Source organism: Panthera leo, chromosome B4 (assembly GCF_018350215.1).
Source record: "Panthera leo isolate Ple1 chromosome B4, P.leo_Ple1_pat1.1, whole genome shotgun sequence".
NCBI classification, from domain to species: Eukaryota; Metazoa; Chordata; class Mammalia; order Carnivora; family Felidae; genus Panthera; species Panthera leo.
The window spans coordinates 61,205,528-61,232,404 of record NC_056685.1 but is presented as its reverse complement, the minus strand read 5'-3'; the positions used below and the strand labels follow the sequence as shown (position 1 = coordinate 61,232,404).

At 35.2% G+C, this 26,877-nt stretch overlaps 1 protein-coding gene across 10 annotated transcripts in view; it reads right to left on the bottom strand.

Annotated features, from left to right (window-relative positions):
• Window positions 1-26,877, bottom strand: part of CCDC91 (coiled-coil domain containing 91) — a 347,760-nt gene that overhangs the window by 199,306 nt on the left and 121,577 nt on the right. For 7 of the 10 annotated variants that reach the window (XM_042946164.1, XM_042946169.1, XM_042946162.1 and 4 more), the window contains 3 exons: window positions 22,590-22,750; window positions 21,456-21,659; window positions 20,421-20,525 (listed from right to left, as the gene is read on the bottom strand). In XM_042946164.1, coding sequence (XP_042802098.1) covers window positions 20,421-20,525; window positions 21,456-21,659; window positions 22,590-22,750 — 470 coding nt within the window. Of the gene's footprint in view, window positions 1-20,420; window positions 20,526-21,455; window positions 21,660-22,589; window positions 22,751-23,608; window positions 23,698-25,672; window positions 25,862-26,877 lie in introns of those variants that run through there. The other 3 variants (XM_042946167.1, XM_042946166.1, XM_042946168.1) reach the window with 3 other exon arrangements.

The window sequence follows — 26,877 nt, the reverse complement described above, 5'->3', positions numbered from 1 at the left end:
GCAGGGTAATATTAAAGGAAGTCCGATTCTAGATAAGGAGTATATTACTATACACAAAGCAAACAAAAACGCAAAATTTTTAGGAATGAGTTAACAGAAAACGTCCAGGAGCTATAAGAAGAAAACTATAAGAAGAAAACACAGTTGAGGGATATTTGAGGAGTCTGGAATAAGCGGAGAAACATACCTACTAAGTAGAAAGATTAAATATGAACAATAATGTCAATTTTATATACATAAATACGAGACTTTAACAAAACTTCTATCAAAATCCCAAGGGTTTTCTTTTTAAATTTAACTTGTTTAATGATTTTAAAGTTTAATTGGGAGATTAAAAGAAAAGATTAGTCAAGAAAAGAAAGTATAGTCCTATTAAATCTAGATGTTCGATAAAACAATAGTAATTACAACAAGGTATCTAGTACTACTATGGGAACAGACACATACCAATAGAAATGAAAATAAAGTCTAGAATATATCTAAGCATATATGGAAATACAGTACATGTCAAGCAAAGGTACTTGATTCCAAATAAGGAAGGGAAAGAGGGATTATTTGATAAATATTGTTTAGGCAACAAGCTAGGCACTTGGGGAAAATCATAATTGGACCCTACCTCATCTTATCAATAGACAGTCGAGATGGATCAGAAGTTAAATGTAAAATGAAATTGTAAAAATACTGAAATAAAACAAGGGTAAATATTTTCTAACCGAAAATTCATACAAAATAGACTACCCTACTTTTTAAATTTGCTATAAAATATACCATCAACATCAAAAATAAATAGATCAAAAACAATCTTCATAGTATATTGCAAAGTGTAAACAGTAAAAACCCGTATATATAAAGGTTCCTATATATCATTAAAAATAAGATAAATAGAATTTTTTATTTTTATTAAAGTTTATTTATTTATGACAGTGCCAGTGGGGGAAGGGTAGAAACAGAATCCCAAGCAGGCTCCAGGCTGCCAACACAGAGCCTGATGCGGGGCTCAAACCTATGAAGCTGCGAGATCATGACCTGAGCTGAAACCAAGAGCTGGGTGCTTAACCAACTGAGCCACCCAGGTGCCTCATTAGAACTTTTTTTAATGGACAGAAGAGAGATAGCAGAAATTCAGGGATGAAATGAAAATGATTAATAGCCGTACAAAAAAAAAATCACATATACTAATAAAATAAAAATTAAAAGAGCAAAAGATACATTTCACTTGTCTAATTGACAAATATTATAAACACTGATAAAATCTAGTATAGGCAAGGATGTGCTAAAACCGTCACTCTCATTTATCTCTTCGTGAAAGTAAATTTGTAAAAAAGCGTAGTGAACAAATTGATAGTCTTAAAGTTGTTATCTGTAAGGTATGAAATTATAGGCAATTTTTACGACATGACAGTTTTCTAAAATACTTGAATTTTTCACTACACTATGCTGTTAGAAAAATTATGTGTTTTAAGAAAAAGAGCAAGAGAAAGTTTGTAAGACAGAAGAAATAATAAAGAAGAGACCATATATTTAGACACACATAAAATACACACTTACTGAAAAAAAGAAAAAGAAAAAGAAACTGTCTAGGAAGCAGATTACTTAGGAAAAAGAAACTACAACAAAATAAAAGAGACTTCAAAAAACCAAGTGGGGAACAGCTTTGAAATGATGGAAGGAAAAAGTCTAATGAAACTGAAAGCAAAAGAGGGGTCAAAGATTTCAAAAATGTGTGAGGTCCTTGGTAAATTCTTAAAGCAGAAGCAGGATTGGAGCTGTTGCCACATCCATAAATTCCTATGCAGTAAAGAGCAGGCTAGTGTTTGCCATGAAGGCTGCCTTTTTCAGACTGCAGGTTTCGTGCTGCTCTGTGAATTCAGACACCGCTGTAACTTGTGAAACCCCCTGGCAGTTAGTCGGTAATTTTAGAAGCAGATGGAGTAAGTAGTATATTTGCCTCTACTTTTCATTATTAAAATGCTCTCTACTCTGTATCCACAGCTGAAACCAAATCTACTGTTTTCTTATAAGATGTTATTTAATAGGATACAAGGATCATACATGTATTAGCTTGAAAGAAAATACACATTGCGCTTAATACTTTTATCACAAAAACTTCCTTCAAAAACCATAAGTTTCTTTAGAAACCTTATAAACTAAGACATATTTGACTTTTATCTTTTTAAAACTGAATCCAAATAAATCTTAGCATAGAGATGGATGACAACAGTGTTAAATGGATGATGAAATAATACATTATAGCTTTAAATATAGAACACCTGCGCTCTGTGTCTTAGTCTGCTCGGGCCACCATGACAAAATAACAGACTGGTGTCCTAAATAACAGAAATTTACTTTTTCACAGTTCTGGAGGCTAGAAATCCAAAATCAAGGTGCCAGGATGGTCAGTTTCTGGTGAGAGCTCTCTTTCTGGCTTACAGAAATCTGTCCTTTAGCTATGTCCACACAGGACACAGGGAAGAGAGTGTCCAGCCTCTCTGGTGTCTTGTCTTCTAAGAACACTAACCCACTCATGAGAACCTCACCCTCATGAACTCACTGAAGCCCAATTATCTCCCAAAGGCTCCACCTATAAGTGCCATCACATGAGGGGTTAGGGCTTCAACGTACGAATCTGGGAGGGGGAGAGGAGAGGCGAAGACTGAATCTATAGCACTCCATAAGCCACACGTTTCAGTCAACCAATCAACCAACCAACATGTATTTTGTATGTGTCAGGCACTATTCTTGGAGCTGATAATGTAATGATGAAATATGAGAAAATATCTCCCTCCAGGAACTTACATTCTGGGAGAAAGGAGAAACAGTCAAACAATAAATACATAAACAGTATTCTGCTAACTACTTTGAGGAAAGTAAACCAGGAGTGAGAAAGGAGGGAAAGGAGGAACTACTTCAGCCAGAGAAGTCAGAAGAAAGCTATCTCGGGAAGTGGCCTGTCAGCTGAGAGGTGAAGCATGAAGATGAGGTAGTAATGAACAAGCTAAACCAATCATAAAATGCTCGGAAAGCATTTATTGTATACAATCATCTTTCCAAAGTTGTAGATTTAAGCCACTATATCTGTATTGTGAAAAGGTTTAGACAGTAAATTCCTTGTGCATTCCCATCAAAATTACAGTATCTCCCCTCCTTCTGACAGAATATATAAAAGCACACACGCCTCTCAACAAGTAAAGAAGAAGGGACAGTAGAGCTATACAAAGCAACTCTTATCTATTAACACATAGCAAATATCCCTAAAGTCACCTCTTTCCACATTTAATGTTCCTGCCTGAGAAAAGTCCTAAACAAATAATCCATTGAACAAATAATAGAAAACACAGACCTTGGAAGCCACCTAAGCTACTCAAAAATTTCTCAGATTTTGAAGCTTTGGGCGTGTCTTCTCCTTCAACATTCATTTCTGGTCTACTATGAGTCTGGGTAGCCTTTACTTCTTTATACTCAATTGTCTGGTTGAGAGACAAAGGCTCCATGACTTACCTATCAAATAAAATATATAGATTTTAGATAAATTTGCTTCAAACCAGTCTTTCAATTTACTGTTGAGGCCTGTGGCTTTGTTCTAGAATGGTTGAGGTCAGAGTTTGACCTCAGATAAGTAAGGAAATACAGTAAATATATCCCTTGAGATTGTAAACTAGAGTATTCAAAAATAAAAGGTTTGCCTCACCACTGTCTGAGAATGAGGCTTACCCACATTGTAAGTCCATGTTTTCCTATTTTTTGGCAATACCATTGTGCACACACACACACACATAATCACTAAGCACTTCTCAAAAACATTAGTGGATACAAAAAAAAATCTGTGTGCAATCTAAGAATACTGTTTGGATGATTTACAATCTAGTAAAGAAGATAAAACATGCCCCAAAGTGATAAATATGCTTACAAACATCCTAATAGCATATGGAATGACTGTAAATAAATACTAAAATTATATTTTATCTAATTATATGCTAAAGAGACAATTTTAAAAGTTATTTAAATTTTTAACATAAATTAAAGACAGGGGCACCCGGGTGGCTCAGTCGGTTAAGCACCCGACTTTGGCTCAGATCATGATCTCGCGGTTCATGAGTTCGACCCCCAATTCTGGCTCTGTGCTGACAGCTCAGAGCCTGAAGCCTACTTCAGATTCTGTGTCTCCCTCTCTCTCTGTTCCCCCCCATTCTCTCTCTCTCTCTCTCTCAAAAATAAAGATTAAAATTAAAAATAATAATAATAAAATAAAGACAAAATTCAATGTCACAGAATAAGTATCATCATGACAATTCTATAGCATTTCTAAAATGTGTCCATATAATCCCCTGCATTAGCACAGATCTCAAGTCGACATGTACTAACAACTTTTAAAGGAATTATAGCTATGAAATTAGCATCTAGGCTTGAATCACTCACAATTAAAAATGACTAAAAAATTTTAAAGCCAAGTCAGTATACAGCGGTAATACATGCTTCGTGAAGGCATTTTATGCAGAATCATATTGAGAAGTTAGATAGGACTTAAATTTAAGATAGACTCAATCCATTTCTTGGTATTAATATTTTTTTTCTGTTGGAAATCTCTTTAATGAGGCTAATTCATTTAAATTGAGGAACTATTTTTAAATTTAAAAACAGGAGAAAACACTTCATTTCATTACTGAAATAGTTGAAGTTTAGTTTAAACTGACTGAAACAGTTTACTTGTTTCATTGTTTTTAAATATTTTATATTTCTAACTAAACTACTTACAAATGCTAAATATGAAAAGTATTTGGAACACAAATTTTATGTACTGCATCAAATCAAAGATGTATATTTTATCATACTTTAAGATCTCCAAAATTAGGATGTATGGAAATACACACTTAATGTTGTCTTTTCTGTCCCCTCAAAATCTATTATTGGGTTGCCTGGGTGGCTCAGTCAGTTAAGCATGTGACTCTTGGTTTCCGTTCAGGTCACGATCTCACGGTTCATGGTTCAAGCCCCGCACTGGGCTCACTGACAGTGCGGAACCCGCTTGGGATTCATTCATTCTCTCTCCCTCTTTCTCACTCTCCCTCCTTCCCTCGCTCCCTCCCTCTCTCTCAATAAACTTAAAAAAAAAAGATCTATTAATAAATTGATGGTGTGTCTTAAAAAAATCTATGTCAGCATAGATTTGAGGAAATACTGCAAACAAGTTAAATTTCTATTCTTGTGTGAGGGAGTGAAAACATTCCCACAATGGCCAATTAGCCTGTAGAATGGAAGATGGTATTCTTCCAATGACTTCAAAAGTTTTGGTAAATAAAAGAACAATTTGACTTCTGAACTATTAGAACAGGAATGAGAAAAATCACACACTGCCTTCAAATATGAATAAGCATGAAATTTCAAAAAACTACAGTTTTCAAAAATCCCCCCAAATCTTGGCATTTTGGGGGACTAAAAGTTCAATTTTCACATTAATTTCATACTACTACTGTAACAAATAATCCAATTTTAAAGTATATATTTTTTTTACATTGGTTAGAAAAGCACTAAAGAAATTGTTTTTATTTCTTTTTAAAACTGTCTATTTTGATCATAAAATTGGGGGGAGCTTCTTAAAATGTTCATAATTTTGTCCCATTGTTTAAACTGTACCAAACAAGCTAACGTTTTTATAAACAAGAGATTAAGCTTTTTTTCATTTTGAAAAAAACATACAATTTTTATTTTCTAAAAATGATCCTCATTAAAAAGTTGCTAACCACCTAAGTTAGGGAAAGACTGCTAACTGCTAAATTAGAGACTAAAGATAGTGAATGAGGAGAAATAGTATAAAACAAAGTTTATTCTTAAGATAATTAATACTTTTTTGGAGGTGGGAGAGAATGACTTAAGGTCCTTATTAAGTATATCAATTATGATGTTGTAGTCTGTATCTACAGAGGCGGATAAAAAGGTACAAATACAAGTTATATGCGTAGAAAAACAAAGAATCAAATAAGTAGTAGCTCCACAGATACACTCAAAAATACCCTCTTCATGAAATTGTTTTTAATGTTTACTTACTTATTTTGAGAGAGACAGAGAGTGTGAGCAGGGGAGGGGCAAGGAGAAAGGGAGAGAGAATCCCAAGCAGGCTCCAAGCTGCCAGCGCAGAGCCTCACATGGGGCTTGAACTCACAAACTGTGAGATCATGAACTGAGCCAAAATCAAGAATCCCACGCCTAACAGACTGGGGCCACCCAGGCACCCCTCAAATTAATTTTTGAAGTTATTATCTTTACTTAAAAAATGGAATGAAGCATGAGCAATTAAATGACTCTGAGGAAAATATAACTGACTTTCTATAAAATTGAAAACAAAAACAAAGCATAAAGCAGCAGCAGCATAAATGTATCCCAAGCATTTTTTTTTATTCTCTAGACATTGTCTTCATTTCAACAATTCTCACAGGCACCTACAAGTATCAAATAATAGTATACAAAAATAAAACATGGTATTTTCCCTCAGATTTTATCAAGTGTGATTGGGTCCTCCAACTCCCTGCAAACTACTGCTAATTCCATAAAAGGTAAGCATCCTCAGTAATAGCATGTATGTAACCCTTCCTATCACAGACAATTCCCTTTAAAAATAAACAACAGTGAGTGGATAGTGGATACATGGCAGTAGTGGTGGTACAGTTTTCAGATCTCTCAAAAGTCCCTCACAAAAACACAGGGCACCTATAGAAGTAGAATCAAAAACTCATAAGCAATAGCTTTCACAAAAATACATGTCACAGGGTTCTATGGCTGTCAAAATACGAGCAAGTAAAGATAAACTGTGAACAGTCCCAAGACCTTCACGGAAACAGATTTTGTGCAAGAAAGACGAAAGCAACAGGCTATCAGACAGACATGGGAACTCCAAAAGAGCTAACAGATATTAACCAGAGAGGTAAGCAGGCCAATATAAGGAGAGCAGCTGAAACCGTACGGCCTATATATTCCAATAGGGAATAAGTATAAGTAGTCCTCAGTAAGTTATCAATGGCCTAGCAGACCCGGGGTCTAATAAACACTAAATAATTTCAGGAGAAAGCCCCAGACTGAGGAGAAACTAAACTGACCAGGCCAGAGACAATAAAGAGAGAAGAAAAGGAGAGTTTCAAGATAAAGGTAGAAGGGAACAGTCAGGGGCGCCTGAGTGGCTCAGTCAGTTAAGCGTCCGACTTTGACTCAGGTCATGATCTCATGGTTTGGGAGTCTGAGCCCAGCGTCGGGCTCTGTGCTGACAGCTCGGAGCCTGGAGCCTGCTTTGGATTCTGTGTCTCCTCTCTGTGCCCCTCCCCAACTTGTGCTCTGTCTCTCTCTATCAAAAATAAATAAGTGTAAAAAAAATTTTTTTTAAAAAGAAGGGAACAGTCAGAAAAATCTATAAACGTGGCAACAACTTTTTAATCTGTTAAAATTGTTAAAATCTGTTAAAAGCTATACAGAGAACTACATAATCATGAGGGCATAAAACTATCTTCAACCACTCTTCTCTTTTAAAAGTTCAAGAAAACTAATGTCGTATAAAAACAAATAACAGAAAAGTATTAAAGTCAAACCCATAGAACATTATATATATAAAAGAAGGAACCAAATGACAGCCTTACAGAAAACAGAAGCACAGCAAAAATATAAATTAAAAAAATAAATTTAAAACTCCACACTTATATTTCAAAACGAACTAAAAGATATTAAGTGATAAACTAAGGAACAACATAAATCATAACACAGAAAGACTCAAATGATAGGAGAAATTTCAGGAAAGATTTATAATAGAATGAATCATTTCAGAAATCATGACTAAACTAAAAAGAACATAAGACCAAATAAGATAAATTGAAAATGCCTTAAGAGAAATAAAATACAAAGGGAAACATGTTTTAGGTCAAAAAGAAATGAAGAAAGCAATGAAAAAGACTCAACACTAAGAGCTAACAGAAGACAAACACTATCCAACACATACAAGATAAGGGTCACCAGAGGGGAAAAAACATAAGAAATAAAACAAGGATTAAATTTATAATTTAATAAAAACTCCCTGAAATTTTAAAAAAGGAATTGAAACTATGTATATTACAAGGATACATTGTGAATCTAGGGAAATCAACCCAGACTGACTAATACTAGGCATATTCTAATAAAATTATTTGACTTTAAACAAAACAAATTAGAAATTTGTTTTTCTAAAGAAAATTAATAATCAAAAAAATAGATTGAAATTAAGACTTTGACAGCAATACTTCATAATAGAAAAAATGGAATGATATATTCAGATAACTGTAAAAAGGAAAGTGAGTAAGAAATCTCTTAATGAGCCACTATGGAAGGGCCTGCAAGAAAAACTTTTTTAAATTTTTAATATTTATTTTGACGGGGATTGGGGAGAGGAGGAGAGAGAGAGAGAGAGAGAGAGAGAGAGAGAGAGAGACTGAGACTGAGACCCAAGCGGGCTCTACACTGTCAGAGCAGAGCCTGAGGCAGGGCTCAATCTCAGGGACAGTGAGATCACAACCTGAATTGAAATCAAGAGTCAGAATCTTAGCCAACTGAGCCACCCAAATGCCCCCCTCCAAGAAATACTCTTAAATATGGAGGAAATTTTTTAAAACGAATAATTAAAGTACATTTCTCAATCTAAAACAGTAAGGGTATTTATGCATTCATTCATTCATTTGTTCATTCATAGTTGGCTTCTGTATGCATTAGGAAAGATTCTAGAAGGATAAAGGAACCAACAGTGGTTCCCTACTGAGAAGAGGAAATAAGTGGATTGTTCAGGGGATGAGGAGTGAGCTCTTCAGTACAGTTATACCTTTTGTACTGCATGTGCTTTTGCTGTTTGAACCACCTGAACACACATCATTTAACTGGTGAGAGAGTTTTGGAGCACTTTCTAAAGCTTTTCCTAGAGATTCTAATGTGAGCCATGACTGAGGACTATGGCTTCAAAATTTAAAGGAAGTGAAATCAGTGATAAAATCAAGAAATCAGTGAAAACTACTACATAAAGCAGTATTTTTAAATTTATTACTTTGATCCAAAATCTTATTTTTAAGAAATGTATAACTGACACATTAAATAAAGTATCTTCAAAATTATGCTTTTTTATATGTGTAATTCTACCAGCTTGTCTTGAATAAATTTTAAAAATATATAAACCTGTTGCTTCAATGCTTATTTTTTTAATACAGTTTGACAAAAAAGTCTTCCCAATTTACACGGGATTTGACAATTCATTTTGGAATAAGAAAAAAATTCTTAGATGCATCTGCTATAATGACTCCCCCTTTATAGAGATTTTATACTTTTTTTTTAGGTTTTTATCTTTAAAAAAATTTTTTAATGTGTGTTTATTTTTGAGAGAGAGAGAGAGAGAGCATGCAAGCAAGGGAAGGGCAGAGAGAGAGGGAGACACAGAATCTGAAGCAGGTTCCAGGCTCCCAGCCATCAGCACAGAGCCCGATGCAGGGCTCGAACCCATGAACCTTGAGACCATGACCTGATCTGAAGTCTAAGGCTTAACTGACTGAGCCACCCAGGGTGCCCCTCCCTTTATAAAGATTTTAAAGGGGATGAGTTTCCTAACAACTGAAATGTATTCATTTCCCAATATCTCACCCAATCTAAAATACAGTATTAAAAATGGGGTGCCTGGGTGGCTTAGTCAGTTAAGGGTCCAACTTCAGCTCAGGTCATAATCCCGCAGTTCACAGGTTCAAGCCCCAAACCAGGCTCTGAGCTGACAGCTCTGAGCCTGGAACCTACTTTGGATTTTGTGTCTCCTTCTGTCTTTGCCCCATCCCTGCTCACACTCTGTCTCTGTCTCTGTCTCTGTCTCTCTCTCTCAAAAATATAAATATTTTTTCAATACAGTATTAAATGAAATGCACATGAGACCAACCAAAACATAAAATCTTTATTTTCCTTTCATTTTTTCCCTCTTCTTTAGAATGCTGTTAATCATCCTTAAAGATCAATGAATGAATAGGATGTCTTCAAGAGAAGCTTAATCTGTATTTCCTTCAGCATACTCTACATCTTGGCAGGACTGCAGCTACATTTTGGGTTACCTGTGCAGAATTGGGTAATTCCTCGCATATTGGCTCCCCAAGCTACATGCTCAGAGGTATTAAGCCACTGCTCAAATCTACCCTCAGCCAAGTGCCATAAAGCACAATTATCAAAATAGCTTCTGGCTAAGGGTCCAACCATCCAACATCTGACTAGTATTCACTTTTAAAAAGTATACAAAAACATTAAGAATAATATCTATTCATATTAATTAGTATAACCTGTGATATCAGCAACAGAATATAGGTAGAAACCTGAAGCAGTATAAATTCCATTCGTGAAATCAGCTTAAACACTATATAAAATGAAAACTGTATTTTCACATAATTGTTTTTGTTTTGTTTTCTTTTAATTAATTCCCAAACAGAATAATCAACATACTATAACCAGGAGGCATTTCAATAGGAAATGGCACTTGGAAGAATAGGCCCAGCCTCTAAAAAGTTTATCCAGAAAATGCCCAAAGCTAGCCATAGCTAACATTTCTGACAACTATCAGAGATGATAGTTTAATAACCAGCTGTGTCTGTTAATTCATTTTTTTTAGGGTGGCAGCATTATGAGATGTTGTGATCTGCTAAGCTGCCCAATTTCTTCAGTGCTCCTCACACCTGCAGACTAACTTGCTATGGGAGTCAGAAAAAGAAGACAAAAGAAATTGGCATCCAAGTTGTACTAAGAGGAGTTCTCTATTCAAGTTTCGTGAAAAGTCCTCTAAATAGCTCCCTTTGACAAACGCAGCATGACTCACTTGTCTTCCTCGGGTGAGGCGGTGAGGCTACACACCCTGGACAGAACAGGAAAGGAGAGGTAGTGCACGCCCCCATTGTACTGCACAGTTCACAGTATTCATTATTTCCTTCTGTAATGGGCACATTCACACCCCTCCACCTATCCTGGTAATTAGACCATATCACAAAAAACAACACTGCTAGAATTCTCTGTAATAGCTAATGTTTAAAAAAAAAAGAAAGTTCGTTCAAGGTTTTTCAAACACTACATTTATTAATTACTCTTTATCTGGTAGACTAAAATCTTAAAGGCACACCCAACAATGGTCTAATTACAGGCAGATTTACTTACAAAACTGAAAATTTGAGCCCTATATTGAGATCACATGAAAATACCTGACTTGTTTATGGTGAGAAATAGGTAGGAATTTTCTTTTATGTTTATTTTTCTGAATTGTCCACATTTTCCACAATAAACATACTATTCTTATAAAAACATAAGCATGCCAACATTTTTAAAGAGAAAGGATTTTCAGCTAATTTGATCCAGTCTTGTTAGTACTATCTCTTTGTATTCTGAAATGTTTGGTCTTATTTAAGATACCATACAGAAATAGGCACCAATATATTAATTCTGTCATCACAGATAACAGAAAATTTTTTCTATTTCATTAAGTTCTACATTTATAATATCTATATGTTATATATGTCTTAATATACAAAATATATGGATTGCCATATGCTACAGAGAATATATTGACTTTCAGGTAGCTGAAGGATGCCTGCCACGCCATAATTCAAGCATGAAATTTAATATATATTCCCTATTTAAAAACTCACTTTTGCTGGAGCACCTGGGTGGCTCAGTCAGTTAAGCATTCGACTGTTGGTTTCAGTTCAGGTCATGATCTCACCATTCGTGATTGCAAGCCCTGCATTGGACTCCATCTTGAAAATGTGAGGGCTGCTTGGGATTTTCTCTTTCTCTCTCTCTCTCTCTCTATGTCCCTTCCTTGCTTGTGCGCTCTCTCTTAAAATGAACAAACTTTAAAAAAAAGTTAAAAACTCTTGCTAATGAATGGACTAACCAAGAAGTTAAAGAGGAAGTTAAAAAGTTCATGGAACCCAATGAAAATGAATGGACTAACCAAGAAGTTAAAGAGGAAGTTAAAAAGTTCATGGAACCCAATGAAAATGGTAACACCATAACCCATAACCTCTGGGATGCAGCAAAGGCGGTCATAAGAGGAAAGTATATAGTAATCCAGGCCTTCCTGAAGAATGAAGAAAAGATCTCAGATACACAACCTAACCTTACGCCTTAAGGAACTGGAAAAAGAACAGCAAATAAAACCCAAAACCAACAGAACACAGGAAATAACAAAGATCAGAGCAGAAATTAATGCTTCTGAAACCAAAAAAAAAACAGTAGAACAGATCAATGAAAACAGAAGCTGGTTCTTTGAAAGAATTAACTAAATTGATAAACCACTAGCCAGTTTGATCAAAAGAAAAGGGAAAGGACCCAAATCCATAAAATAAAGAATGAAAAAGAAGAGATCACAACCAAAACAGCAGAAATAAAAACAATAATAAGAGAATATTATAAGCAATTAATGCCAATAAAATGGGCAATCTGGAAGAAATGGACAAATTCCTAGAAACATATACACTACCAAAACTGAAACAGAAAGAAATAGAAAATGTGAACAGACTCATAACCAGTAAAGAAATCAAATTAGTAACCAAAAATCTCCCAAAAAAGAAGAGTCCAGGGCCAGATGGCTTTCCAGGGAAATTCTACCAAACATTTAAGGAAGAGTTAACACCTATTCTCTTGAAGGTGTTCCAAAAACTAGAAATGGAAGGAAAACTTCCAAACTTTTTATATGAAGCCAGCATACCTTGATTCCAAAACCAGACAGAGACCCCACTAAAAAAGGAGAACTATACACCAATTTCCCTGATGAACATGGATGCAAAAATCCTCAACAAGATATTAGCCAACTGGCTCCAACAATACATTAAAAAAAGTATTCACCACAACCAAGTGGGATTTATACTTGGGATGCAGGGCTGGTTCAATATCCCCAAAAAATTAACGTGATTCATCACATCAATAAAAGAAAGGACAAGAACCATATGATCCTCTCAATAGATGCAGAGAAAGCATTTGACAAAATACAGCATCCTTTCTTGATAAAAACCCTCAGAAAAGTAGGGATAGAAGGACCATACCTCGAGTTCATAAAAACCATATATGAACGACCCAACGCTAATATCATCCTCAATGGGGAAAAACTGACAGCTTTCCCCTCAAGATCAGGGACACAACAGGGATATCCACTCTTGCCACTGTTATTCAACATAGTATTGGAAGTCTTAGCCTCTGCAATCAGACAACACAAAGAAATAAAATGCATCCAAATCAGCCAGGAGGAGGTCAAACTTTCACTCTTCACAAATGACTTGATCCTCTATATGGAAAACCCAAAAGATTCCACCAAAAAACTACTAGAATTGATTCATGAATTCAGCAAAGTTTCAGGATATAAAATCAATGCACAGAAATCGGTTGCATTCCTATACACCAATAATGAAACGACAGAAAGAGAAATCAAGGAATCGATCCCATTTACAGTTGCACCAAAAACCATAAAATACCTAGAAATAAAACTAACCAAAGAGGTGAAAAATCTATACACTGAAAACTACAGAAAGCTTATGAAAGAAATTGAAGAAAACATAAAAAATTGGAAAAAGATTCCAACCTCCTGAATAGGAAGAACAAATATTGTTAAAATGTCGCTACTACCCAAAGCAATCTACATATTCCATGCAATCCCTATCAAAATAACATCAGCATTCTTCACAGAGCTAGAACAAATAATCCTAATGTTTGTATGGAACCAGAAAAGACCCCGAAGAGCCAAAGCAATCTTGAAAAAGAAAACCAAAGCAGGAGGCATCACAATCCCAGACTTCAAGCTCTGCTACAAAGCTATAATCATCAAGACAGCATGGTACTGGCACAAGAACAGACACTCAGATCAATGGAACAGAATAGAGAACCCAGAAATGGACCCACAAACGTGTGGCCAACTAATCTTTGACAAAGCAGGAAAGAATATCCAATGGAATAAAGACAGTCTCTTCAGCAAGCGGTGCTGGCAAAACTGGACAGCGACATGCAGAAGAATGAACCTGGACCACTTTCTTACACCATACACAAAGATAAACTCAAAATGGATGAAAGACCTCAATGTAAGACAAGAAGCCATCAAAATTCTCAAGGAGAAAGCAGGCAAAAACCTCTTTGATCTTGCCCGCAGCAACTTCTTACTCAACACGTCTCTGGAGGCAAGGGAAACAAAAGCAAAAATGAACTACTGGGACCTCATCAAAATAAAAAGCTTCTGCACAGCAAAGGAAACAATCAGCAAAAGTCAAAGGCAACTGACAGAATGGGAGAAGATATTTGCAAATGACATATTAGATAAAGGGTTAGTATCCAAAATGTATAAAGAACTTATCCAACTCAACATCCAAAAAATAATCCAGTGAAGAAATGGGGAAAAGACATGAATAGACACTTCTCCAAAGAAGACATCCAGATGGCCAACCGACACATGAAAAAATGCTCAACATCAATCATTATCAGGGAAATATAAATCAAAACCACAATGAGATATACCTCACATCTGTCAGAATGGCTAACATTAACAACTCAGGCAACAACAGGTGTTGGCGAGGATGCAGAGAAAGAGGATCTCTTTTGCATTGTTAGTAGGAATGCAAGCTGGTGCAGCCACTCTGGAAAACAGTATGGACATTCCTCAAAAAACTAAAAATAGAACTACCCTATGACCCAGCAATTGCACTACTAGGCATTTATCCACGGGATACAGGTGTGCTGTTCCAAAGGGACACATGCACCCCCATGTTTATAGCAGCACTATCAACAATAGCCAAAGTATGGAAAGAGCCCAAATGTCCATCGATGGATGAATGGATAAAGAAGATGTGGTATATATATACAATGGAGCATTACTCAGCAATCAAAAAGAATGAAATCTTGCCATTTGCAACTACATGGATGGAACTGGAGGGTATTATGCTAAGTGAAATTAGAGAAAGACAAAAATCATATGACTTCACTCATATGAGGACTTTAGGAGACAAAACAGATGAATGTAACAAAAATAAATTAAAAACTGTGAAGGGGACAAAACATAAGAGACCCTTAAATATGGAGAACAAACAGAGGGTTACTGGAGGGGTGTGGGAGGGGGGTTTGGCTAAATGGGTAAGGGGCATTAAGGAATCTACTCCTGAAATCATTGTTGCACTATATGCTAACTAATTTGGATGTAAATTTTAAAAAATAAAAAATAAAATTAAAAAAAACACTCTTACTAGTATTTCATATATATATTTAACATACAATGGTCTCTTTTGATACAAATTTAATTATATCTCCTCCTATTCCTAAAAATTTATTAGACTGAACTAGCTTCCTATCAGTTGGAAAAAAAGGCTATATCCCCAGAAAGGAGGTCAGATAGTAAATACTAATAAATTCTTGATGAACCTTGTCTTTACAATACAATTGAAATATTTTTATCGAAAATACATTTCCAGAAAGTCTAACACATACAACTATACATACACAAACTTCATAAGTATAAGGCAAATATAGAGACTTATGAATTATTTCCCAGTTTGACTTATCCATATATATTTTTTTACTTTAGAGAGAGAGAAAGAGAGAGAAAGAGAGAGAGCAGAAGAGAAGGGCAGAGGGAGAGAGAAAGAATCCTAAATAGGCTCCCCACTCAGCAGGGAGCCTGACCCAGGGCTCAACCCCACAACCCTGGGATTGTGACCTGAGCTGAAATCAAGAGTTGGATGTTCAACTGACTGAGCCACCCAGGCACCCCGAGTTATCCATATTTTTATTTGCCCTTCCTCTATTTACAATGACTCACTGATTATGTAAACTATTTCTTAAAAAATGTACTAAAAATATCTGTTTTAATGTATTTTAAGACTGAAATTAATTTCCTACGATAGCTACAACAAAGAATATTTTAAATTCAGAATGTTCTTTTCTATAAAATTATAAAGACTTTTTAAATTATTTTTAAGTAATCTTTAGACCCAACATGGGAATCGAACTCACAACCCAAGACCAAGAATCCCATGCTCTACTGACATAGCCAGCCAGGTGCCCCTTCTATTCCACTTACAAAGAGAAAATAATGCATTTCTCCCTATTTTTCTCAATAAGTACAGCTAAAACACCTAGACATTATATTTAAAACAAATGTAGGATGATTCTAGATGATGGTAAGAAGAGAGATCTAGGGTCCTGGGGACAAAAAGGAATGATGCAGCAATAAGTTCTGGGAGTTTTCCTTCAGCCTCATACATCCCAAACTGGGTATTGGAATGGTTAGCAACCAGGAAATACCAATGGGCACAAACAAAAACCCCCAGAAAAGCGATACCTCTCTAGCCAAAGGACCACAATTAGGGCAACCCCGCAGAACAAAAAGCTTTTAGATAGTAAAAGCTTGATGACAGCGGAACCCCACGGAAAAAACAAAATAGGACGCCGGTCCATCTCTGTGAGCAAAGGCCAAAGTGCTAAGTATGCCCAGACTTCCACCTTAAGGAGCTACAGGGATGTTTCCATCCCACCCCCCACCCCCTGAGGTGATAACAGAGAAGACCAAATTTACTTAGAGGCATTTTAAGGACTTGAATCCCCACCTAGACACAGGAGGCTCTCTCCCCTTTTCTGTGTCAGAAAAAGCTGAGTGAGGAACCAGAACTTTTACAACCATTCAGAGGTAACAAGACCTCCCTGCTCCATGGTATCAGTACAAGCACATGGAGAGGAGTAACAAGGTATCTCTCTTCCTGCCAAGCAGGGTGTATCAGCCAAGCGTATGGGGGGCCTGAAATGCCACTGTTTCCCAGGAGTAGGGAGGTACCCCTCCTACCCAGGAGGTTAAAGGCAGTTAAGTAGGAAACCTGGAATCTCATCCTATACCTGAGATTAACAAAGTGGCGTCTACCTTTCCCCAAATGTTCAGTGTCAGGAGACCAATTAAAATGCATGATTTAATCAAGATCCGAGATGTCATACAAAATGCCCAAAATGCATAAGATATAATTAAAAACCACTCATCACACCATGAATCAGGAAAACCTCAATTTGAATAAGAAAACACCATGAACAGACAGCAATAAGCTGATACCAATGTTAAAATTATCTGACAAGGATTTTAAAGCAGCCATTACAAAAATGCTTAAACAAGTAATTATGAATATGACTGAAACGTAAGGAAAAAAGAAAGTTTCAGCAAAGAAGTAGAAGATATAAAGAACCAAATCAGTATTTTATAACTGAAAAATACTAAACTAAATAAACAGCAAAAACTGACTCAAAACCAAAATGAAAGGGTCAGAAAAAAATTAGTACACTACAAGATAAAACAATAAAAACTATTCAACCTGAACAAAAGCAGACTGAAAAAAAAATGTAGAGAAAAACATGGAGCCATAGACCTACAACAACAACCAAAAGCTTTGCTAAATAGCATGCTTGCCTTTTAGTTCAATTTGGCTATGAGACCACCTAATACATTTTTTTGTCACTTACCTAGCCAAGGTGATAAAATACTCCATAAGTCAATTTACCCTTTTATTCACATGGTATAAAAAGGAAAGAGACCCCTCTTGGTGCAGAACCAAAATCATCTGAAAAAAGTTTTCTTTGGAAGTACTGCTTCCTATAAAAGACAGATCTTTTTAAATTGAATGTGAGTTTTCAAGATTCAAGTTGTTACTCTTATCACTGTTAATGGTGAGAGCAAAATGACAACCATGGAAATACCACTTGGAATTTATACTGGTCTTTATAGTGAAAAGGTCAAAGTATATGTAGGTCTTCGATCGTATCTCAGGTGTGTTACTGTTCTCGTAGATAGACTGAAAAACTTAAACTGAATTTGCAAAGGTATATGTCTCACTAAAGGGCCCAGAATGTCACTCAGTATAGGCAGAAAAAAACACAACGTTCTTTTAGTATTCAGTACTACATCTTTCAATAAACACTAGAATTCCAAGTATGGGGCTGGTAAGTGTGGCTGTACACAACATAATTAGCCCTTGGGGAGCAGGCGGCATTATATTAGTGAATTCATTCATTCATTCATTCATTCATTCAAGAATATTAAGTGAGCTCACACTATATGCCAGGTATTGCTCTAGGTACTGGGAAGGAAAGTTCCTAATCTCATAGATTACATTCTGATGGGAGAAAACAAAAAATAACCAAATCAAAACAAAGTAACAGGTGAATAAATGCTAAGAGGATTGACAGTAAATTTCATATATTAAAAAATAAAAAAAAAAAAAAGAAAAAAAAATAAATAAATGCTAAGAGGAAGAGGAAAAAAGCAAAGAAAGGTAACTAGGAAATGCTAAGCATTTACAGACGGTCTTATTTTCTATTGCACGGTCAAGCAAAAAATCTACAAGAAAGTAGCATTTGAGCAGGTATTTGAAGGAAGCTAGGATTCAGTGAGAATGTTAAAAGTATAATTTTCAAACAGTTAAAATGTGACTTGTATAAATATAAATTGAACATATGCCAAGAACTTATTCTCCTCATTTATTAATAAATGAATAATTTATGTTAAGATTGAGGGAATCAGATGTTAAGACTGGTTCAAAGAGCATTTGAAGGTATGTGTATATATATTTATCACATATATATCTCATATATATTCCATATTTTCTATATATAGCCTATATTTCTATATTTTCTATATTTCTCTCTATATGTTCCATATATACTTCTTATGTAGAGAGAGACAGAGAAAATTTAAATAATGGTGTGTTAGACTAAGAGTGGTAGATTGGAGACAAAAACTCACCAATGTCCTACAAGACAATAGAGAGTATTTTTGAAGTTATCTTTTCTAACAGATATTACTTACGTCTCTTCTGGAAAAAAAATTAACATGGAATGTCAACATATCTGAGACTTCCAATCAATAGTAAACAGTGAGTCAAATAAAGTACATTCTCTGATACAATCCTAAATCTATTAAACAATATCCCCGTAAGGCAGTGAAGGAACACAGCTCACCCTTTCCCTTATTTTCAAGTTTTGCTTTTTTTCTTTCTTTTAACAAATCTATGCAGACAGAAGAGCATTCCAGTCAGAGAGACTGTGAATGAATCACAAACCATTTCCCTCCGCTCACCACTCCAACAGCCAAGGAATGCCCTCTCCAACACAGACTCACACATTCACCTGGACCTTATTAAGAACTTTGGTGTAAGTAAATAGCTGGAAAAATTGGAGAAGCCAGAAGATTTATATTGGAAGGAGACTGAGAATTGAGGTTGGGACATGAATTGATTTACATTTTTAAAAACATTACCTGCTGAAATAAAAACTCATTAAGGAGAAGAGCAAGGGTACAGGCTAGAAGACCACTTAGGAGACCATTAAAATGATCTAGGCAAATAAACATCTAAATATATAGTTTGTCAAGAGTAAAAAGTGCTATGGAGAAAAACAAAACAGAATGGGAAGGTTGATAGGGATGTCAGTATTATCTGGAAAGGTCTTCTCCGATAAAGTAGTATTTGCACAGAGATCTGAATGATACAAGAAAGAAAACCATGCAGAGAATTGAGGGAAGAGTGTTCCAGACATAGGGATAAGCCACAATGATTGAGGAGAAAGAGGCAGGGAAAAGATGGGGAGGGAGGTATAAAAGAGAATGCATTGCCTTGCAAACCATTTTAAGGACTTACTTGGCTTTTAATTTGGGTGAGATGAGAAGCCATGAAGGTTTCAGAGCAGAGAAAACACATGATCAGCTTTAAGTATTAAACAGATCACATTGGCTGCAATGGGAAGAATGGTCTTTAAGTGGGCAATGACAGAAGCAAAAAGTTTAGTCAGAAGAGCCTTTAGTATTCCAAGGGAGAGATAAGGATGACTTAGAATAGTGACCCTAATGACAAATAGTCAAAACCTGGACATTTTGAAGGTAGAACTAATAAGTTTTGATAAAGGAACAGACATGGTTAGTAAATGTATCAGCCTTAGCAACTGCAAATACAGAGCTATCATTTATTGAGATGGGAAAGTGTAGAAGAAACAAGTTTATTAAGAAAATTTGGGGGGAAGAAGAGGAGACACTGATTACAATTTATGAAAAAGGTTAAATATCTCAGTTTGGAATTCACAGGATTCCAAATTCTTTCAATGTAGTCACAGTAAGAAAAATCAGAATATCAATTTCTTCTTTTTCCAGAAAATCAATTTCAAAGTTTCATCCATCAGAAACCATATCTTACACTAAACTGAGTCTCAACTAGCACTCAGGGCTTCTCACAGATTCATACTTTTCAAAATGGCATTTATCATCAATTTCATCCATTGTTGGTTAATTATTTTACATATTTAAGCAAGCATCTGACCCTTCATAAAGTATTTATTGAACACTTTTTGAAATTACACTACATACTTCAGCAAAAGACGCACATATTAAATTTTAAATTCACCGGGTTTACCTGAAGTTCTTTGTATCTATCTTGAAAAGATATGGCCTCTTGCTCTTTTTCTTTAAGGAAATCTTTTTCTAAGACACTATGCTTTTCCATCAATGATTCCACATCCTAAAGAAAAATCCAAGCATAAATGTTATAATATTTTATAGTGGCATACAATATATTCAGTGTTCTCAATGAACACAGCATAAAACATTTGGTAAGGAAAGAACTCACACGAGTGTGGTTTAAAGTTCAACAATATTACAGGTTATATGCCCTCCTATCATTTCCAGACCAATATTAACATTAACATAACACCAAAATTATTTACACTAATAAATGAATAATAGCATCTAAACTAACTGCAATCAGCACAAACTATCTCTACATATACTTTCTATAAATTTGCAAAAGTCTTTTTATAGATATATTTGTAGGAAAAAGAAATGAGAACATAAATAAATAATTCACTAAAATAGCTATGTATCTAAGTACTCTAGGCAAATATCCCATGATATGTAACTTCCCATAGGGACAAGTCAATGTTACACATCTTCTAATCATATAAGAAATACAACACTACCTGTTTTCAAAGTAAATAAAAATAAATCAGAAGAAAAACATTAGAGGAACAAAATCTAGTAGAGATGTTCCTATCTTTAAAAGTACATATCTAAGATTAGCAATTGCTTATCAAAGACTTTTCTAAGTGATACACTCATAAAACTAACTTAAATCTACAGCCAAGGGAAGACAGCATCTTCTTCCCCTCATTAATTCTTATTTTTTTTTTATTATTTTTTAAAATTATTTTAGAGAGGGGAGGAGAGAGAGAGAGAATCTTAAGCAGGCTCCACATTCAGCACAGAGCCCAATGAGGGGTTCGATCCACAACCCTGAGATCATGACCAAAACTAAAATCAAGAGTTGTACACTCAACTAAGTGAGCCACCCAGGAGCCCCAACTCATGAGTTCTTAATCAGACATTGGGACTATATCAAGTTTCAAGTCTTATACGATTCAAACATTTATTTTTTATGCAAATGTAAATATACCTTTTTAATCCTCTGTTTTTCTTCTTCAGAAACTTTGAGTTTAATCTCCAGACTTGAAATTTTCTGCTGAAGCTGTATGTTTGATACATTGGCTCCAAGATCCTCAGAATCATCCACAAGGGCAATTGTTCCATTACTTTTCTCATCATTTAAACCCAATGGAAAAAGTGAGATATCCAGATGAGTGTGTGTTGATTGCTGAATCTAAACCACATTAAAAAAAAAAATACACAAGAGGGAAAGTTTACACTGTACCAATAATGAAAACATCCAAAGGGCACCAGAAACCACATTTGGAAATTAAGTTGTAGCAAAGGTTCTGAAATTATTTCACCCTTTAAGTAAATCAACAGAAGACCTCAAACTGTTACAACAACCTGATCTTTGTAGTTAAGAAATAAACTGTCTCTAAACTTTAGAGTCTAAAGCATTTATTATTTTGCAAGCAAAGCACTAAAAATTTAAAACGTTTTCTTATGCTTGAAGGCATACAATTAACTATAAACACATCTGACACTCACCAGTCCTTAAATTTATACACACATCCAGAATTTGTATATATTTTAAATTGTAAGTCAGAATTTGAAATTTATCAATAACTGCTACTTGATCATCACTCTCTAGGTAAAGATAACAGGTGACTCAAGGTTGTGTACTTCACTTTTGAAATCTGGACTAACTGTAACGTCTAACACAATGCCTGGATCAATAAATATGTGAATGAATAAACCCCATGACTACTGTCTTTTTGGTTTCTACTCTAAAATTGAAATGAACATTCTAATATCTAAAAACACAAGGTTAGCTTCCCTGAACAGAGAAATATTTTTTTGTAATTATTGTTTTCTTCTGAAGTCCAAGATTTGAAATGCAAAGCTAAGCCAATTTTAACAAATGATATACTCAAAACTGTATTTTGGTAACTACAGCTACTTAAATACTTTGCAATTATGCCACAAAACATATTACTCAGTTTTTGGAATTCTAGATATTAGCCTCCAAGTCAAAATATCTACAAAAATATTTCTTTCAGAAAAATAAGTAAATAAAAAAAAAATCAGAAAGGCCTCATTTAAACCAGCAAGCAATTTTTTAAGCACGCAAACTTCTTGTAAAAAATACACTTGTCTTTACCTGTGCTTTAGGAACAGTTTGACTGACAATGCTGTCATCTGTGTGTGTATTCTCTGGTGATGAAATGATGGGTTCCGAAGACAGGCAGCCAACTGAAGGAGAAGAGCGGTCATGGTCCAGTATAATCTCAGGAGAAGCTGGAGAAAGATGGACTCCAGATACTAGAGAATAAATAAATAAAGGATTGTCAAAGAGAAAGGAAAGAATAGGTTGAGAGGAAGAAAGAGAATAGAGGGAAGGAAAGGAGAAAGGATAAGGGAAGTAAAAGCAATGAGACTGAAAATGAAGATTCCAGGACTATTCCTCAGGGACCATTCTCTGAAACCTACAACTAGTATTTCTAAATTTAACATGACATTTCCATGTGAGACCTAGGCAATAAAACAATGTAATAGTGTCTTAGTGTTTACATAATAATACACTACCATAAGCAGTGCATTTCTGACTGAAAGTACTCAAATATATCATCCATCTACATTCAGTTAAGAAAAAGCACTAGTGTGTGTACTAGTCACAGGCATTGGGCACTGAGAAGGTAACAGCGAGCAAGACAGATGCATTCGTGCAGGCAATGGCCCTATGACCCAGTTGGCAAGTCAAATCAATTAAATATTTATTACAATAAACTGACCTAAGAGGAGGAATCATTACTTTAAAATAGCTGATCCAACTGCCTCTGTGTTAACTTCTTTTCTAATAGGCAAAAGAATTTTCATATTAAAATCAATTTGAATTGCTTCTATAAAAAAGTAATGTTGAAATTAGTTTGACAACAAAACATTACTAGATTGTGATTAGGTTCAAATACAAAGGTCATGAAAGGAAAGCTACCTGCCAAAATGAAATAAGACAAAAATACTGATAAGGATAAAATAAAAAGATTATATTACTTTATTTTCAAATGTTCTTCTAAAAATTCAAAAGTATTTGCATTATGTGTTTTCAAGTTTAAGAAGAGTAACTAAATGAATTTTAGCAGTAATCCATGTATACATTTTGACTTTCTAAATTATAAAGACCTTTATTCCACATTGGCATCAGTGGCAACGTCAGTGAAGTTGTACCATAAATTCTGGAAGGCAGCTCACAATGGAAATTGCATTTTTCCCTGAGGAAAGACATTTGTATGGTCATTAGGTATTTAAAAACTAAAGAATATATCAATTTCTGACTGGTACCCTATAGGATCATTCAATTATCTTATCTATGCTATTATTGTGTCATAATGCTGAATTTTTAAGATACTGTATAAGGAATTCTACCTGTCCCACACACATTTCACTATTTTAACTAAAATACAGAAAACCAGAATTTCAATTCATGCTTGTACTTGATACACCTTTTTCAGAAATTCTTTTTTCTAATCTTCACTATTCGGTATGCTAACAGATTTCCCTAAAATGTCAAAATAGTTTAGCTTCTAGTTCTGAATTATAATTTGTAACAAAAAATATTACTAATGAGTTTTTAAAGGCATGAAAATAAGTACTATAGTACAGTGAGAGGGAATACAGCCTTGTGATTAACAGCATAAACTCTAGAATCATATTGCCATAGCAGGTGTAGAACAACTAGCAACTTTAACTTCCCTCAGTTTTCTTGTCTGTAAAACTGACAAAGAGGTGGTGATAAGGCTTAAATTGACTAAAGTATGTAAAACACTTAGCACTGTGCGGGTATTATTTTCATTACTACTTCAAAGATCATTAAAATTTGTCAGACAATTACATTTATTTCTGGGCATAAAGGGTATATGTGACTATGATCCTGGATTCAAGAAACTTTTTGTTTTTAAGGGGAGACTTAAGGAATTTGTCTTTTTTTTTTTTTTAGTTTATTTTGAGAAAGACAGAGAAAGCACCAGTTGGGGAGTGGGGAGGGACAGAGAGAGAGAGACAGACAGACAGACAGACAGACTGAATCCCAAATAGGCTCCATGCTGCCAGCGCAAAGCCCAACACAGGGCTCCAACTCACGAAACTGTGGGATCATGACCTGGGACGAAACGAAGAGTTGGACTCTTAATCAACAGAGCCACCCAGGAGCCCCCTGGGTTCAAGAAACTCTCAAAATATCATTCTGATCTAATACTTGAACATTTTAAAATCTCTTTATGTCACTCATATTTATAGCCATAATCTAAGACGTCAAATTGTCCCAAGTTAAATTCTCACTCTGTAACATATGTTCAAGTATATCATATTAGGAAAAACATGAAGGAAAAGTGGGTAGAATAAAGGGAGGGAGAGGAGAAGGAAAAGAAAGGAAAGAGATACATAAGGGGAAGAGGAAGGGAGAGGCTGAGGGAGAAAAGTAGGAAGAGGGGCAGGGAGGAACCCTCAACCTCACACTTTCCCCTAGCTACCGCCACCCTATCACACTTTCCCTTTAGAACCAAACTTCTTGTCTCCAAATGATTTGCTCCATTTTTTTTTCTTCCTCCCCCAACCCTCATGACTCCACTGGATCCATCATTTAAGATAATAATTTTCCTTTCAGTTACTATTAAGTTAAATGAACACTTCTTACTTGATCTTTCTTTAGTTCTCCAGAGCACTTGCTATCATGATCCTCCCTGTTTCTGAACTTCCTCCCTTGGCACCTGCAATACCACCATCTCCTATATTTCCTCTGAACAGTTTGACTATTTTGTTCTTGTTTCCTTTTCAGGCTCTTTCTCCATTCAATCTTTTTTTTTTTTTAATTTTTTTAATGTTTATTTTTGAGACAGAGAGAGACAGAGCATGAGTGGGGGAGAGGCAGAGAGAGGGGGAGACCTAGAATCCTTAGCAGGCTCCAGTCTCTGAGCTGTCAGCACAGCCCAACGCGGGGCTTGAACTCACAAACCATGAGATCATGACCTGAGCCGAAGTCAGTCGCTCAACCGACTGAGCCACCCAGGTGCCCCTCTCCATTCAATCTTAAGTTTCACTCTTCCCTACACCCTCTGATCTTCCCAATGTCCACATTATTATTACCACTTTCAAAACCTATTATTTAGATAATGACCTACAAGCTAATAATATCTAAATTCATATGTCTCAGCACACACCACCTATAGCCCTCCAGTCCCATATACTTACCCAACTACCAGACAGTTCCATTTAGCTGCTTAGTAGTATGTCACACTTACCCATCATCTTATAGAAACCTGCTTTGCTTCATGCTTTCCATCTTGGTTAACAGCACCTCAAAGAACTACTTGCCCAAGCCAGAAATGATACCATTAAGTGCCAACCTCACTCCAGTCACACTGTGCTACTAACAGTTCTCATTATGCCATACTGTTTGATACCTCTGTGACCTCACAATATACTACCTAAGTAAAAGCCACAGCTGTGGAGTCAAAAATGGATTCAAATTTGGGGCCCCTGGGTGGCTCAGTCAGTGAGGCATCTAACACTTGGTTTCAGCTCAGGTCATAATCTCACGGTTCATGAGTTCAATCTTCGCATTGGGCTCTACACTGACAGCGCCAAACCTGCTTGGGATTCTCTCTCTCCCTCTCTCTCTGCCCCTACCCTACTTGTGTCCTCTCTCTCTCTCAAAATAAATAAACTTAAAAAAATAATAATAAATAAAAAATAAACGGAAATAACAAAATGGAATAAAAAAATAAATGGAATAAATAAAAAATAAATAAATTTAAACAGTAACAATTTACTCATTACACAGCCTTGGGCAAATTACATAAACCCATCTAAGTCATAATTTCTTCATCTGAAAATGGGGAAATAATATGTAGCTCAAAACATAGCTATACAGTTTAAATTAGATGATGTATATAAATCACTTCACTGTACCGGACAGGTACATGGTAAATATTCAGTATATGGCAGCTGTCATTGAAATTATCATTTGTCAACATTCAAAACAAGATTATCCAGGATTCTTTTCACCTGCTCCATTACCACCCAACCATAATACAATTTAAATATCCCACTATCAACATATGACAGAATTTCTAAGAAATAATTTTAATCAAAACATTATATATAATCTATGGAATACATTTAAAGCAATGATTAGGAAAAAATCTAAGTATTGAACACTTTAATCAATTAAAAAAATTTAACGAATTAAATGCCTAGCTCACAAACTAAAATAGAAAGAAAATTCAAAAAGCATAATAAAGAAAATAAAGATAATACAGATACTGAAGTAGACTAAGAAAGTAAATCTTATTAACAAAATCCCCGAATTTATAAAAAAAAAAAACAAAACAAAACAGTAGTTAACTTATTCAAAATAAAAGAGAGAGGGGTGGGTGTCTAGGTGGCTCAGTCGG